This window comes from Desmodus rotundus, chromosome 6, assembly GCF_022682495.2.
Source record: "Desmodus rotundus isolate HL8 chromosome 6, HLdesRot8A.1, whole genome shotgun sequence".
NCBI classification, from domain to species: domain Eukaryota; kingdom Metazoa; phylum Chordata; class Mammalia; order Chiroptera; family Phyllostomidae; genus Desmodus; species Desmodus rotundus.
In genome coordinates this window covers 132,799,429-132,814,945 of record NC_071392.1, presented here as the reverse complement: position 1 = coordinate 132,814,945, position 15,517 = coordinate 132,799,429, and the positions used below count along the sequence as shown (strand labels likewise).

Here is a 15,517-nt window from a genome sequence, read left to right as displayed (position 1 = left end):
GTAGTGGCTTTATATAGTTTTGGAATTAGGATGATGCTGGCCTCATAAAGTGAGTTGAAAGTGTCCCTCTTCTTGAATTTTTTGAAGTACTTTGAGAAGAATTAGGTGTTAGTTCTTTGAATATCTGGTAAAAGTCACCTGTGAAGCCATTCAGTCAAAAACTTTTGTTTGTTGTAAGTTTTTTTTTTTTTAAGTACTGCTTCAATTTCATTAATTGTAATTGATCTATTTGGATTTTCTGATTCTTCCTGATTCAGTTTTGGGTGATTGTACATTTCTAGGAATTTATCCATTTAATCCAGATTGTTCAATTTGATGGCATATAGTTGTTTGATAATATTTTCTTACAATCCTTTGTACTTCTGTGGTGTCTGTTACTTCTCTTTCATTTCTGATTTTATTTATTTGGGTACTCTTTCTTTTTTCTTGATGAGTTTAGTTAAAGTTTTGTCAATCTTGTTTATATTTCAAAGAACAGCTCCTGGTGTCACTGATCTTTTGCATGCTTTTAAGACTCTATTTCATTTATTTCTGCTCTGAACTTTATTATTTTCTATCTTCTACTCACTTGGTTTTGTTTGTGGGTTTTTTTTTTTTGACACCTTAAGTGTAAAGCTAGATTGTTCATTTGAATTTTTTCTTGTTCCTTAAGTAGGCCTGTAATGCTATGAATTTCTCTCCTAGAACTGCTTTCGTTGTGTCCCATAGGTTTCAGGTTGTTGTGTTCTCATTTTTATTTAAAGGTATCTTCTGATTCATTCCTTGATATCATTGTTAACCTGTTTATTGTTTAATAACATGTTATTTAGCCTCCATGTCTTTTTGTATGTTTTCAGTTTTTTTCTTGTGATTGATTTCTAATTTCATACCATTATAGTCAGGCATGTGCCTTGACCAGGAATCAAACTGGTGACCCTTCGGTTCACCAGCCAGTGCTTAACCCACTGAGCCACACCAACCAGGGCAAGGCATTTACATTTAAAGTGATTATTGATAAGTATGCATTTATTGCCATTTTATTCTTTATAACTAAGATTCTTTCTCTTTTTCTTCCTTCCTTCCTTTCCTTTTTCCATTTTTTCTTTTATTTCTCTACTTCCTTCCTTCCTTCCTTCCTTCCTCCTCTCCCTACCCTTCTCCTGCCCCCTCCTCCTCCTGCTCTTAATCCTTCCTCTTTCTCTTCTTCCTCTTCTTCTACTTCATCTCCTCCTCTCTCCCTCTTCCTACTCCTCCCATTCTCCTTCTCTTTCTTCTTCTTCTCCTTCTTCTTCAAGAAGATGCTTTAATATTTCTTGTAATATTGGTTTGGTGATAATGAACTCCTTTAGCTTTTTCTTGTCTGGGAATCTCTTTATTTCTCTTTCAATTTTAAATGAAAACATTGCTGGGTAAAGGAGTCTTGGTTGTAGGCCCCTATTTTTCATCACTTTGAATATTTCATGCCAATCTCTTCCAGACAGAAATGTTTCTGTTGAGAAATCAGCTGACACTCTCATGGGATCTTCCTTGTAGGTAATCCACTGTCTTTCTCTTGCTGCTCCTAAGATTCTCCTTTTGTCTTTAACCTTTGTCATTTTAATTATAATATGTCTTAGTGTGGGATTCTTTAGGTTCTTCTTGTTTGGGACTCTCTGTGCTTCCTGGACTTGTATGTTTTTTTTTTTTTCTTCACCAGGTTAAGGAAGTTTTCAGTCATTATTTCTTCAAATAGGTTATCATTGTTTTGGCTGGGTGGCTCAGTTGGTTGGAGCATCATCCTGTACACCAAAAGGTTGCCAGTTTGATTCCCAGTCAGGGACCATACCTAGGTTGTGGGTTCAATCCTCAATCAGGGCACACACAGGAGACACAACCGATTGATGTTTCTGTCTCATATCAATGTCTCTCTCCCCCTTTCTCTCTCTACTCCCCCCCCCCCTCAAATCAATAAAAAGAACATATCCTCAAGTGCGGATTAAAAAAAATTAAATCATACAGGTTCTTGATCCCTTGTTCTCTCTCTTCTCCTTCTGGAAGCCTGGTGATGTGGATGTTGTTATGCTTCATGTTATCCCGAAGGTCCCTTTAACTATCCTCGTATTTTTAAATTATTTTTTTCTTGTTGCTGTTCTGATTGGATGTTTTCTGCTACTTTGTCTTCCAAATTAGTGATTACATCCTCTGCTTCATCCAATCTACCATTATTCCTTTAGTGTACTCTCCATTTCAGATATTGTACTATTCATTTCTGACTGGTTCTTTTTCATGGTTTCTATACCTGGGGTTCCCTTTAGAGCCGCAAGTATGCTTGGGAAAAGAGGTGGCTATGAAACCCTCTTGACATAGTCTTCTTATCTAGCCTTGCTTTTTCTCTGTCTTTGTCTATGTCCATATGCTTCATTAAAGAACAATCATATGAATATAAATAAAGAGAACAAACAAAACAAACTAGTACATAAGAGCCCACTGACATCACCGGCAAATGATTCCCATCCCAATGCTTTCCAGCCATTATATGCCTGGGTGCATCCTCTGACCATGTAGCTTGAGGGACCAGAAGAACAGCCTTGGGTGACCCTACAACTATAAGGACAGGAACTGGTGGGGTAAATATCTCAGATTCTTCATTTAGAGGGAACACTATCAATTGTGTCTAGTGGAATTAAATCTCAGTTACCCACAGTGACCTGCTGACAAATACTTTGGGGGGGGCTTTGTTGACTTTCCTCCCTTTCCCACCTCAACTGTCCAGCTCTCTCAGGTAGTTCTCCAGGATTACCCCCAAATACACTACTTGCACCCAGATTCTTTTTTTAAAGCTTTTGAAGGAACACAAACCAAGACAGGTGCTAATGTCACCATTTGAAAATGATCTGACAGTACAGGGTGAAGACTAAGTGAGTACATCTATTAACTCAGTCTGTATGTGTGGCTTGCACTTGTGTGACTGTAAAGAATGCATTACATACTTAATGCCCTTAATGTCAAAGCATCACAACAACTGCACATTTAAAAAAATGGCAATGAGCTGATTCCAGAAATGCCTCATGTTGCTCAAAGAGTCTTTTCTTTTGTTCTGGGAGTCTCTAAAGTGGTAAATCGGACATAAAGTTATTCTGAACTGAGCAGGAATGGATAATTTCAGTAAATAGAGATACTTCCATTTAACATTAATTACATTTAAATACTGGAATCAGATTAGGAAGCCTGACTGTGATTAGCAACACTGGGGAAAGCCCCAGGTCATTATTTTCTGGTGGCAGAATATCAGGTCTTTCTGCCTGATGAGGCTAGGCTTCTGAGCCCGACATAGCTGTCCCCTCTCCCATACCACCCTAGCCACAAGATGGATTCTATATCAACCCCTGACAGGTCCCATGTAATGCCAACATACAATATAGCAAGATTCAGTCTGCCCCGTTGATTTCTGCCCGCCCTCTAGGAACAGAAGAGAGCACCACCACACATACCATGTGGCTTAGCCATTACACTGCACTTGCCCTGGTACCAATATGACCCTCAGAGAGCAAATGTCCATCAGTTCATGTGACAGAGAGTGATAGTAGGGAACAATTATGATCACCAACCTATTAATTGGACTTTCACTCTGAGATCAGCAAGTAAGGATTAACTATGTAATTAGTCACCTACTTAGTGACGGGCCACACTGAAGGTTTAAGATGTCCTCAAATAAATGTAAAAATAAAAAGCCAAATTAAGCACTTGGCTTGCTGCTGCCAGACCCCACAGCTGCACCAGATGTTTATGGTCCTGTGTGGACTGATAACAGGAGTGATGGTCATTTGACCATGTTGTAGCTTTGCAAACATGCCCTACAATTTCAAGCTATTCTTAGTTACCAGATGAAGGATCAATGTCTAGTTTGGAGATCAGGGACTTCATTCTTCGGTGAGAGTATTTTGTTCGTCCTGGTGATAGAACTGGAAGGCAATGTGAGCTTGGGCTTCAGGGCCCACCAGCACTTTTCTGGAACCAAAGTGTCTTTTTCTCTAGTCACACAAAGGGTCATCAGGACATCACCCAGGGCTGCTTTCAGTCATGTCATCCCAGGATTCACTGATGCATTTTTCTAGTGTCATTACAGGCACTTCAAGAGATTCTTTAATCAGAATTGAATTAGGAAGGATTTTAAAATAATGGGTTATAAGAAACTGCTCCATAATTAATAAATAATATAACACATGAAAAGCATAGACATGAGCAAGATGAAACAGAATAAAGTAGTAATTGCTTCAGCTCAGCCAGTTCATGCCCAAGAGATAATGAAAAAGCTGTTCTGTATAATTCTAGGAAAGAGCCTCTCCCTTTGGGGCACTGCCTGTGGCAGGGCCTGAGATTCTACCTTTCAAAGTGGCTCCCAGACAATGCAGATACTGCTGGCCCACAGACCACACTGTGAGTGAAAAGGTCATAAAATATGAGTTCAGAGACTTGGTTCCTGCCATTTTTTTGGTATAACTTTTCCGTATTTCTTTTAAAAAATGATTTTGGAGTACTTTTGTGGAAAGCCTGAAGTATTCAATGTATTATATTTGGGGAGTTCAGCAGGGCTAGACTTGGTACAAAAAGTGACTGGTAAAAATTACTTCCTATGCTTTGTAGAAAAAGGCCTCTTGCTTTCTGGAAAGAGTTTCCAGAGGCTAGAAGCTCAGCTCTAGATCTAGCTGTTTGTCCAAGAACAGGTAATTCCTTTTAGACCTGTGATACGATTGGTGGAGTTCCTAGGGTGACAGCACCTTCAAAATGGCAAGACCATGAGGGTCAACTGCTGTGACCCCCAGCACAGTGAGAATAGGACCACCTCAGGAGCATAGCAGTGGTTGGCAGCAGAGGGGATCTGAAGGCCAAAGCCAAGTTCTTTCTACTTTTTCCAGTGGTTGAGGTTTTAAAGGAGTCTTATTAATAGGAATACTGTGAAGGATAATATACATGGAATGCTTATGTTGCCCAAACCAAGGACTTTCAGTCCCAAAGAACCAGACAGCTAAAGGAAAGCAAACTATCAGCCATAAGAACCATACATTGAAAACAGTTCCAGTCCATTACTTGAATGTCTTGCACATGAAGAACATGGATAATTCATAGAAGAATGTTAGGAGTTGCCTTTTCCCTCCAATTCACTATCCTCTACACCATCAGAAAAATGGGGGCTTCTCCTCCCCAAGAAAATTCCTCCCCTGGCCTGTACCTGTTGTCCTTCCCCTGCTCAGCTTCTGGTCCCACCATTGGGGCCCACACCCTGGCAGGGCACATGATGGGAAAAGAAGGTTATAGGGAACCTATCCGTGTGGAATGGCAATTGTAACCCAGCCCTATAGGAAAGCCTATAGGCGCATGTCAGCACACAGGAAGCCAAACCCACAGATCGGCTTTCCTGTGGGAAACCAGGCCTGCATTATACCTAGGTTGCTTTGAGGCTTGCTCTTGCTAAAACTTTCCTGAGTTGAAGCAGCAAATGCTTACTGTATATCTTTAAAGTAACTTCCTGAAGTCTGTGCTAATTCTCCCAAGGAGGGAGTAAAACCAGACCAATCACTCTTATCGTTCACTTGCATTTTTTCCTTGTTAATCTGTAAGAAGTAATCAGTAACATCCTTTCCTTTGTTATCTGTAAAGAGTAATCACCTAAAGCAAACCTGAGCATAATGAATGAGTACCTTCTTTGATGTATGCTATCAGAAAGCCAATAAAAGCCTGTCAAGGCAAGGGTCGAGGTGCTCTCCCCTTGAGAGAGTGGCCAACGCTCTCTCCCTTTGAGAGAGTGGCCGTGCTGTCCCTTTTTCTTCACAGGACTTCAGTAGTTTGTGTGAATTTGTTTCATCTCATCCATAACACCACAGACACTGCTGGCCAGAGTCCACATCAGGTCAGGATGCATCTGCAGCTAGAGCTCACACTGGCCACAGGGTGGGGTGTAGGGACCTGAAATGTCTCCCCTTGGAGTTGCTTGGGTATAGCACCCTCAGTATACAAATGCACAAGACCTGTGTATGGGGGAAGGGAGCAAATTATTTAAGACTCATCCCAGCCTGAATTACCCTGCAGCCCTGTTCTTTCCTATCAGCCAGCCAGTGGCCTTGGGAGGACTGATGGAGATAGCAGAAGGCTTTAAAGGGAGGCCTGCCACTCAGTTCAACACTGTAAGATTCATCAGGACCAGGAAGATGAAAACCTCAGGGATGCCAGTGTGTCTGCAGGAAAATATCTGTCACACATGTTACTGATAATGGAGGTCCCAAGAGACCTTGCCCTTGTAGAGACAAGAAAATAAGGCTGGGTGACTTATAGGCCTGACATCCAAGAAAAGATGGTGTGTCTATGTAGATGTAACTGTGGATAGTAGCAGCTGAGGACCCGATAAAATATTGTATTAAAAAAAATCACTCTGAATATTCTCTTCCAACATTCTAGTTATTAGTTGGTGACTTTGGGTAATCACATCAGCTTCTCAGTAACACCTTGGCACTCAGGATAAGAAAGATATATGACAAAGGCACAGAATTTATGCAAAGACTGGAGTTGGTGTCCTTTGAAGAGGAGACCAAATGCATTTTGTTTTTGGGGTTTTTTTTGCATGCCAATAAGAACAAAGAGTTGTGTCTCTTTTGTCACCAGATGACAGAATTACCAGATTTTCTGGAAAAAGCAATTGCTGTACAGGGCCTCAAATTTTCCAGGAGCTGTGGTGCCCCAGTTGACATAGATAACACAGTGCTGGAGCATAAGGAAGGAGATTTTTCTGAATCTTGCCTCCAAAACGTTGATTTTATCTTCACTGGGGATCAGTTTTTGGTGAAAACTGTGTTTCTTCAACTTCATTCCAGCACAAATCATTTATAAACTTTAGTTCAAATGGCAGTTAAACTGGTAAAGTAAAATGTGCAGCAGGTTACTATAGTGATTGCTAATTTAAAATAATTAGAGAAAATAATGAGAAAACTATTTCCTCTCTTAAGGATTAGAGATCCACAAACTGATACCAGTCTATTTTTAGTGTATGTAATCTGTGTTATGATGATAGAGAATTATGAGTACCTTAAAATGCTTTTAAAAAGTCTGCCTGATTGAGGAATTTAATCAAACAAGTACTGATATTAAAATTTATGTGTGCTTTTAGTAAATCTTAGTTAATTCCACAAAAAGAAAATTATATGTATTTGCCTTAATGAAATCACTTAAACAAAACATAGTGACTAAGTATACAGCTAAATTAAGATTTTTTAAATTGATTTTAGATAGATAAGATAGATAGAATTTGTTGACCTGCTTATGTATTCATTGGTTGATTCTTGTATGTGCCCTGACCAGGGATTGAATTCACAGTCTTGGTATCAAAACTGTACTCTAACCAACTGAACTACCTGGCCAGGGCTTTAGCTAAATTAAGATTTAAGATCTGTTGGCACTCTTCCTTCCCAGAGCATGACCACACCTTCTTTTCTCTCAGGTGCTTTTTATCCCTAAGTTCTAAGAATCCCCAGGAGACTTGCAACCAGGGGAGCAGTGGACAGTGGCAGCTTGTCTCTGGCCAATCCCCTGAACCTATCTCCAAGGCTCCGTTTTCTCTGACTTTTCAGTGAGCCAGCAGCAGCCCCACCTAGGCTTACATTTTTCCTGTAATGCTTCTAGGGAGCCAAAGCAGAGCACCACCTAGGCTCGCTCCTGCTTCTTTTTCTATCCCAAGTCCTTCCTCTGTTTTAATGTCTGCAGCTTTAATAAATATATTCTCAAAATAAAAAAAAATTAAAACCTGTTTATAAGTTCTTTACTACTATAATTTCACAACTCCACCCTGATCATTCATCCTTCAAAAATGGTTGTAAACAACTCACTGTTCAGTCTTAGATAAAGAGACCCATCAGAAAACCTGTGAGAAGGAAACAAACAAAAACAAGCAACGAAATTCCAAGCTGCCCTCTAAAGTAGTATCAATATATACTCCAACCAGCAGTATATGAAAATCTCGGTTATTCTAACATTCTTGCCAATGCCAATGTGGTATTTTCAGAGTTTTAAAATTTTCCAGTCTGACAAGTATGAAAATGGTGTCTCAATACCACGTTTAATTTATGTTTTCTAACTGCTAGTAAAATTGCATATCATATCTGGGTTTCCTTTTCTGTGATTTGCCTGTTTATATCTGTTGCTCATTTTTTTCCATTAGCTTATGAATCCTTCTTACTGTTTTATAACACTGATTTCTATATTCTGGATAATAGAGGTATACAGAACACACGTGAATGACAGCCATGTTCAGTCAAAGTCAAAACAAAAGCTGAATATCATTATCATAGAATAAACTCAGGGGATACAAGGATAATTCTGAAATTTTATCATTAAGGGTTTTCACAGTAACGATTTTATTAACAAATTTTTTAAAATTTTTATTGTTATTCAATTACAGTTGTATGCCTTTTCTCCCCATCCCTCCACCCCACCCCAGCCGAACTCACCTCCCTCCCCCACCTCCACCCTCCCCCTTGATTTTGTCCATGTGTCCTTTATAGTAGTTCCTATAAACCTTTATAGTAGCTCCTATAGAACCCTCTCCCCACTGTCCCCTCCCCACTCCCCTCTGGCTATTGTTAGATTGTTCTTAACTTCAATGTCTCTGGTTCTATTTTGTTTGCTTTTTTTCTTCTGTTCATTATGTTCCAGTTAAAGGTGAAATCATAGGGTATTTGTCCCTCACCGCCTGACTTATTTCACTTAGCATAATGCTTTCCAGTTCTATCCATGCTGTTGCAAAGGGTATAAGCTCATTCTTTATCTCTGCTGCGTAGAATTCCATTGTGTAAATGTACCACAGTTTTTGGATCCACTCATTTGCTGATGGGCACTTCAGTTGCTTCCAGGACTTGGCTATTGTAAATTGTGCTGCTATGAACATTGGGGTGCACAGGTTCTTTTGGATTGGTGTTTCAGGGTTCTTAGGGTATAATCCCAGCAGCAGAATTGCTGGGTCAAAGGGCAGTTCCATTTTTAGTGTTCGGAGGAAATTCCATACTGTTTTCCACAGTGGCCTCACCAGTCTGCATTCCCAGCAACAGTGCACTAGGGTTCCCTTTTCTCTGCATCCTGTCCAACATTTGTTTGTGGATTTGTTTATGTTGGCCACTCTGACTGGTGTGAGATGGTACCTCATTGTGGTTTTAATTTGCATCTCTCTAATGGCTAGTGATGCTGAGCATCTTTTCATATGTCTCTGGGCCCTCTGTATGTCTTCCTTGGAGAAGTGTCTGTGCAAGTCCTTTGCCCATTTTTTAATTGGGTTGTTTACAACTTGATGTAACATAAGAATATGGATTTCCCAGCGCTGTCAGCAGCTAGACTCCTGTGCTCACTAGAGTGTGCACTTTCAGTACTAAATACTTCCCATTGAGATCAGTGGAAGAATATATGACATTTGGGTGGCTTCTCATTTTTCTCTAAAATTTCTTTTCTTTAAACTCTTTATAATCATTATAAAGTTTGAACTGGAGATGATTTATTATTAATGTTGTTGTACATGATTTTGGAGTTTTTCCACCACATGAAGTTTTGACATGGAAAAGATGACATTTTGCTTATACTTAATTCTCACAAAATGTGAGGAATTCCCAAATAAGGCTTTTTCTCAAAAGGTATGTAGTATAAATGAAATTAAACAACAAAAAATTAAATACAATCTTTAAAATTGATGTTATTTAATGTTATGAATGCTCTTTGTATGCAAACAACTTGTACAAAGAGTAAAATTATTATATAAATTTTTAAAAAAAAGAGATCCATCAGAACAAACGAAACCCTCAAACTATGATGTGGCACACAGAGGAAAATGGATACTTCTGGGTGCTTTTATTTCCTTCCTGCAATAAGAGGTCACTATAGACTGACCATAATATTTAAGTCCTGTGAATTCTGTTCCTAATTTAAATAGTGACATTCAACTTATTTCTAGTTAACAAAGAGTGTGTTCCAAGTAACTGAACAAGTTGGCTGGAAAGTGAAAAAAATCTTTATCTGGTTATTGTGATATCATATGAGCAAAATAATCATGTGGGGTTAGTTCATCTCTGTATCAACCAGGCATAAGCACCTTTGGGAGCACTTCCCCCATCCCTTTCCTTTTCCGACCCCTGATAGTTTTGCTGGCTTCTGGAGGAATCATGGTGGGGCCGCTTTTACCCATCTTCTGCTTGCCTCTTAGCACTTGTAGTTTTAAACAGTAGCTAAAGTTTCTCATGTAAATCTGAACAAGAGATTTGGGGGGAAAACTGGATTCTTTTCGTTCAGCCGTCTGTAGTTCCCCAAAGTCAGGGTCTTTAAAAATATCTATGAAACTTTTAAAAATAAATGAGGAAACTGAATTTGAGAGATGTTAAGCAATATATCTAAGGTTCCATATCAGGTGATAGTGATGTCAGTCTACGAAGCCAAATTCTTGGACAATAACCCAGGGCTCTTCCTGTGAAGGAGGTGCTGAGATTCAGTGAGTATATGGAGAGCTAGTCAGAGGAATTTGAGAACCCTCAAGAACCATCTATCAAGAAAACAGGCTCTGAAAGGAAACCTGTTTAGTGCTTTAAGATGAATAGAAAACAGCATCAAAGAGAAGTGCAAGTGTCAGTCTTCCCTGCAGGGTTTTACTTTGTTCCCTGGCACCCAAAATACAGAGATTGAAAAAGGCTCTGGCCTGCCTGTCATTTCTGCAAGCCTGTTTGTGATGCATAAAGTCAAAACTGGTTCCCAAACTGGCCTGATTATATGGAGCACCTGTTAACACACAGGTTCCCAGAACCCTCCTTGGGAGTTTCTGATTCAGTACATCTGGTGTGGGGTCTGGACAGCTACATCTGTAACGGATGCTCCACATGGTGCCTATGAGCTGGCCAACAAGAGAAACACAAGTATGGAATAGGGGTTGGCAAACTTGTTCTGGGAAGGATGAGAATGTACATATTTTAGACACTAAAAGCCATATAGTCTCTGTTGTAGCTACCCAAATCTGCTGTTGTATCAAGAAAACAGTCACAAATACCACATAAGTAAATAAATGTGTCTGTGACCCAATAAAGCTTTATCTCTACAAGCAGTTAGACAACCAGCCAGATTTGACCTGGGGGCTACAGTTTGCCAGTCTCTGGTCTAGACTATTTCAAGGTGGGTGGGGTGATAAACTCATGTCTGTTTTTTCAGGTGACCCTCTCAGGTGAAGAAGAGAAGGCCCCTTTAAAAACAACTGAATAAAGTAAAAAAAACTCACCAAAATACCAGCGTCTCTAGGAAGGAAATTCCAACACTGGATGCGCCAACCACAACAATCCTGGCATTGACAGTTATTTTAGGTTCCAGCGTTAGTTTTCTGTTTGTATGGTTCAAGGCATAATTCAACTGGAAAAAAAATACAAAAGCAGGACTTAAAGAAAATGTAGCTGAATCTATACTCTCAAATGGGAAATTATGTGGAATTATTTAACTAGCACATTATCAGCAAATCAAACTGAATAGTGCCCATGCACAGCCATGGTGAAATTTATCCGGAGGTATTTTTAAGACATTAATGTAAGAATATGGAAATATACCTCATACCTAGGTTGGTTCACATCAAAATTCTTGGTTTAGATTATTTTTGTCCTAATGTTGATAGATGTTTCATATAGAACTGAAGCATTTTATGATTAGAGACAATAAGATAAATAATCCCACAAGAAGCCAAACACTTTGCTTTCTGAGAATGTAGTTTCATGAAAGGTCCCAAGTCTTTCTCGCTGTCCAAGTTTTCCTTGAAACCTGAACAACACTTACAATAGTTGAGTACTTCAAGGCAAACATTACCTTTTTTTCAGTTCTCCATCCTTCACTGAACACAGCACCTTGTGCACAGCAGGTGTTCAGTAATATTTATAGAATGACATATAAATACTTGTTAAATGAAAAAAAGATGTTGGATGATAAAGGTTGTTCAGGAAGGACTCTTAGAAGCACAGAATGTAACTAATGATCACATTAATGCTCATGTTTGCAAAAATTATCTGGATTGATAATTTATTTACCTCGCATTCCTGCTGAAGCTTTGTGTGAAGGGGGGAGGGAGGAGGCATTAAATGTACAAAGAAAGGTTTTTCAAAGAGGTGGTGGGATATTCTTGAAAAAACATTAGACCATCAGAGACTTTGTTTCTGTTTTTAATTCATTAATTCAACATATTTTTTTAATGTGATGCTTACTATGTATCTGGACAATAACAAGAACTATATCTGACCTCTCATCAGAAACTAAATAGAGGCCAGAAGCCAGTGGAATGACATCCTTACGAAAGTACCCCACTTGGTTAAATTCTCATTACAGCAGCAGTAATGTCCTCTAGGTCAGAGATCTTTCAATTCTAGTAAGCCAAACCAAACCTATTTTTAACTTTCTTAAAATCCTGTGATACAAGGAGTAGGGAGTACAGTGAGCTAACGGTAAAGTCCTATGTAAAGCTGGGCTCTCGGCTTCCAGTGTGTAAAGTGACATGGGTATGGCCACATGCTTTGCCATTTCCCACATAACAGGTTAACTCTGGAAGATAAATCCTCTCTCTTTAGCTCTAGCTAGTCTACCAACATAGAGGTAGAAAAATGTCTTGAGCAAAATAATTTATGAGTTGAAGTTAAAAACAAAGTTTGGAGATTTTAGACTCCATAATCAACACTCCTTGTGTCTCTCAGCATCTGTTCCACCCCCACTCCCATCTTTAATGAAGCACACCATAGATTTTGGAAACATTACCTAAAGATGGGAGATTGAGCCCACTCCCATCTTTAAGAGAGGAGACCGATTGACATAAACCAAGTCAAATACTGTATTTTTTGTACTATAAGACACTCCCCCCCAAATTCGGGAGGAAAATGGGGGTGCGTCTTATAGTCTGAATGTAGCGTACCTGGCTCACCGGGGGTAAGAGGGGGCAGCAGTGGAGCGGGGCTTTTTTTTTCCCCCCTATTTTCCTTCTCTAAAACCTAGGTGCGTCTTATGGTCTGGTGTGTCTTAGTCTGAAAAGTACGGTAATCCCACAACTCCATGCTCAACAATCGGCCCAGGACAGACACATAATCTACTTTGACCTAATCACAGTGAAGCTCAGGACTTTTGTATGGTTGGAGAGAAGAGAAGAGGAGCCTTTTGCCTTCCAGATGGCACTGGGTACAGATGTGAAGCCTGAAATGATATAGTCAACATACCAGCAAGAGAGAAACCATCCTGACTTGAAGTCTCAAGAGAATCACAGAGAAATAGAACAGAAATTCTTTTCAAACACTACCTGAATTGAAGTCCATGCTACCTTTGGACTCATCAGTTACATGAGTAATAAATATCAGTCAGCTATTGCCACAATAGTGCTTCATAACAAACCATCCTAAAACATTTAAGCATTGGCTTAAAGCAACTGTCATCTATTCTCACTCATGCAACGCTAGGTCAGTTGGAAGTAGGCTGGATTCACCTGGGCTTGGCTCCAACCTGCAGATTCCAGATTGGCCTCATCTCTCTCTTATCTTTCTTGATGGGTGATAGCTGGGGAGTGTTCTTCTCAAGGCAATGGTAGAAGTGTGAAAAATGAGAAGAAGCAATACTTCTTCAGCCTAGCCAAAGCAAAAGTTACATGGCTAAGCCCAAATTCCTTGAGATGGGGAAGTAGATTCACCTATAGTGAGAGGAACCTCAAAGTCACATAGCAAGGGCACAGCCCAGGGATGGAGGGAGGAATGATTGGGGAGAATGACACCACCCACTACATTTCCTTGATTGGTTAGATCAGTTTGTTTCTTTTATATGCAACTGAAAACCTTGTAAACTGGTACTTTTTCTAAATAATAATAATGAGTACTTGTATACCATTTGAATGAAAAGTGTCTGCTCTTCAAATAACTATCACTCTGATCTGCTCTATGAGAATTTCCCAGGACAGGTCAATGAGGAATTCTGAGAGAAAACTAGTTAATACTGGTACATGTTGGTGCTACTATGTTCTGATTATTTCCAAGGTAAGTAGGTTGGCAGCAAATTCACTCTAGCTAGCCTTGGGTCTGATGATTTAGGGAAAGGAAGTTAGGAAGCATAGTTGTTGGTATGATGGCATCTAATCGTGGGTCTAATTAACAGAATTAAAATGCAAACATCTTAACAGAGGTCAGAGCCCAAGATTCTTTCCATAGGAGCTATGTTCAGACATTCCCTTCTGCTGTCCAGAAGTGTATGGGCAGTAATGAAATTCCCTGGTAAAGAATCATACCCTGTTTTTGAAACAGTTCCTGTATCAATGATACAAAGGCAGCTGGGGAACAGAACAGAATGGCTTTTGTTTCCTACACAATAGCTTTCACACCAACAGCTGCCAGGCCTCAGAAATCACCCTTCTAACCACTGAATACGCAAGGTGGCCTTGGGGTGTCAAGAATTAGCATCAGTACCACTGATGGTGGGTGTCTCTGGGGAGTAATCACAATGACTCTCAGTAAGCTCAATTTTGTGCACAGGCTTTAATTAAAAACATATTCATCACCAGGTATGATGAAGTGACCTGAAAAAAAATTTTCTTTTGTTAGGATAGATGGGATTTATTTATTTATTTGTTTGTTTGTTTGTTTATGATAGATGGTTTTTAAACGCCTTGAAAAAAACTCTTGCCAGCCTGGAAATGTTTATCAGTGACACTGCAAATGAAGACTGTGTCTGTGGCTTTCTAAAGGGTTTATTTTGCCTGTATGAGGAAGCACAAGTCATTTTTGAAGGAAAGCAGAATATTTCTTTCCTTTACATTTCTTCAAACTGCAGGTATTCATGGTAAAGAAAAACGTGTACGGAAGGTCCTCTGCACCCTCTGGGGCCAGTCCATGCCTCCTTTTCTTGGTCTCAGCATCTACCAAAAATGTCCCATACATTAGAGATCCTGTTTTGGGGTTTTGTTTTTGTTATTTCCGTAATAGTAAAGTAAAAATAAGAGCCTTATCTATTGGCTCATTTTATAGAAAAAAGTTGTATGTGTTTTGTAATAGTAAGTTATTTCAAAGATAAAATAGAGGGGACTGTGTAAGCTAGTTGGCTACATACCACACCAGTGATGAATGGGGACTCCAATTTTTAACTGTCCACTAAGACATTTATGATCCTATTTTTCTAATAATACTCATTAGCACTTTTCTACCTAGGGATGATTTTAAAGGTAAAGACTAATATATACTCTAGCAAGAAGGAATAAACCATATACCATGGTGTGTAAACTGACTTTTTACAATTGATGATGAGTCTCATAATGAATTTAAAACACAAACAGTTAAGTCCTATCCCTTAAATAAGAGAAAACAAAATGATAATATGGGAGACCCCTTTTAGGAAATTCTAGAGCTGACCTGTAGGTGGGGGAAGGTGACAGAGAGTGAAGGATTCTGAGGGAAAAAACAAGAAAGTCAGGTGGGAGGGAAGGAGTGTTGAAAAAACCGGGAATTGAAATAAGCACATGTTTAATTTTTAAAGTATGTATCTGTAATTTCCT

General features: G+C 39.3%; 1 protein-coding gene across 8 annotated transcripts in view; it reads right to left on the bottom strand.

Annotated features, from left to right (window-relative positions):
- Nucleotides 1-15,517, bottom strand: part of CFAP61 (cilia and flagella associated protein 61) — a 354,209-nt gene that overhangs the window by 128,446 nt on the left and 210,246 nt on the right. For all 8 annotated transcript variants that reach the window (XM_045194437.2, XM_045194441.3, XM_053927357.2 and 5 more), the window contains one exon: nt 11,246-11,373. In XM_045194437.2, coding sequence (XP_045050372.2) covers nt 11,246-11,373 — 128 coding nt within the window. The remainder of the gene's footprint in view (nt 1-11,245; nt 11,374-15,517) is intronic.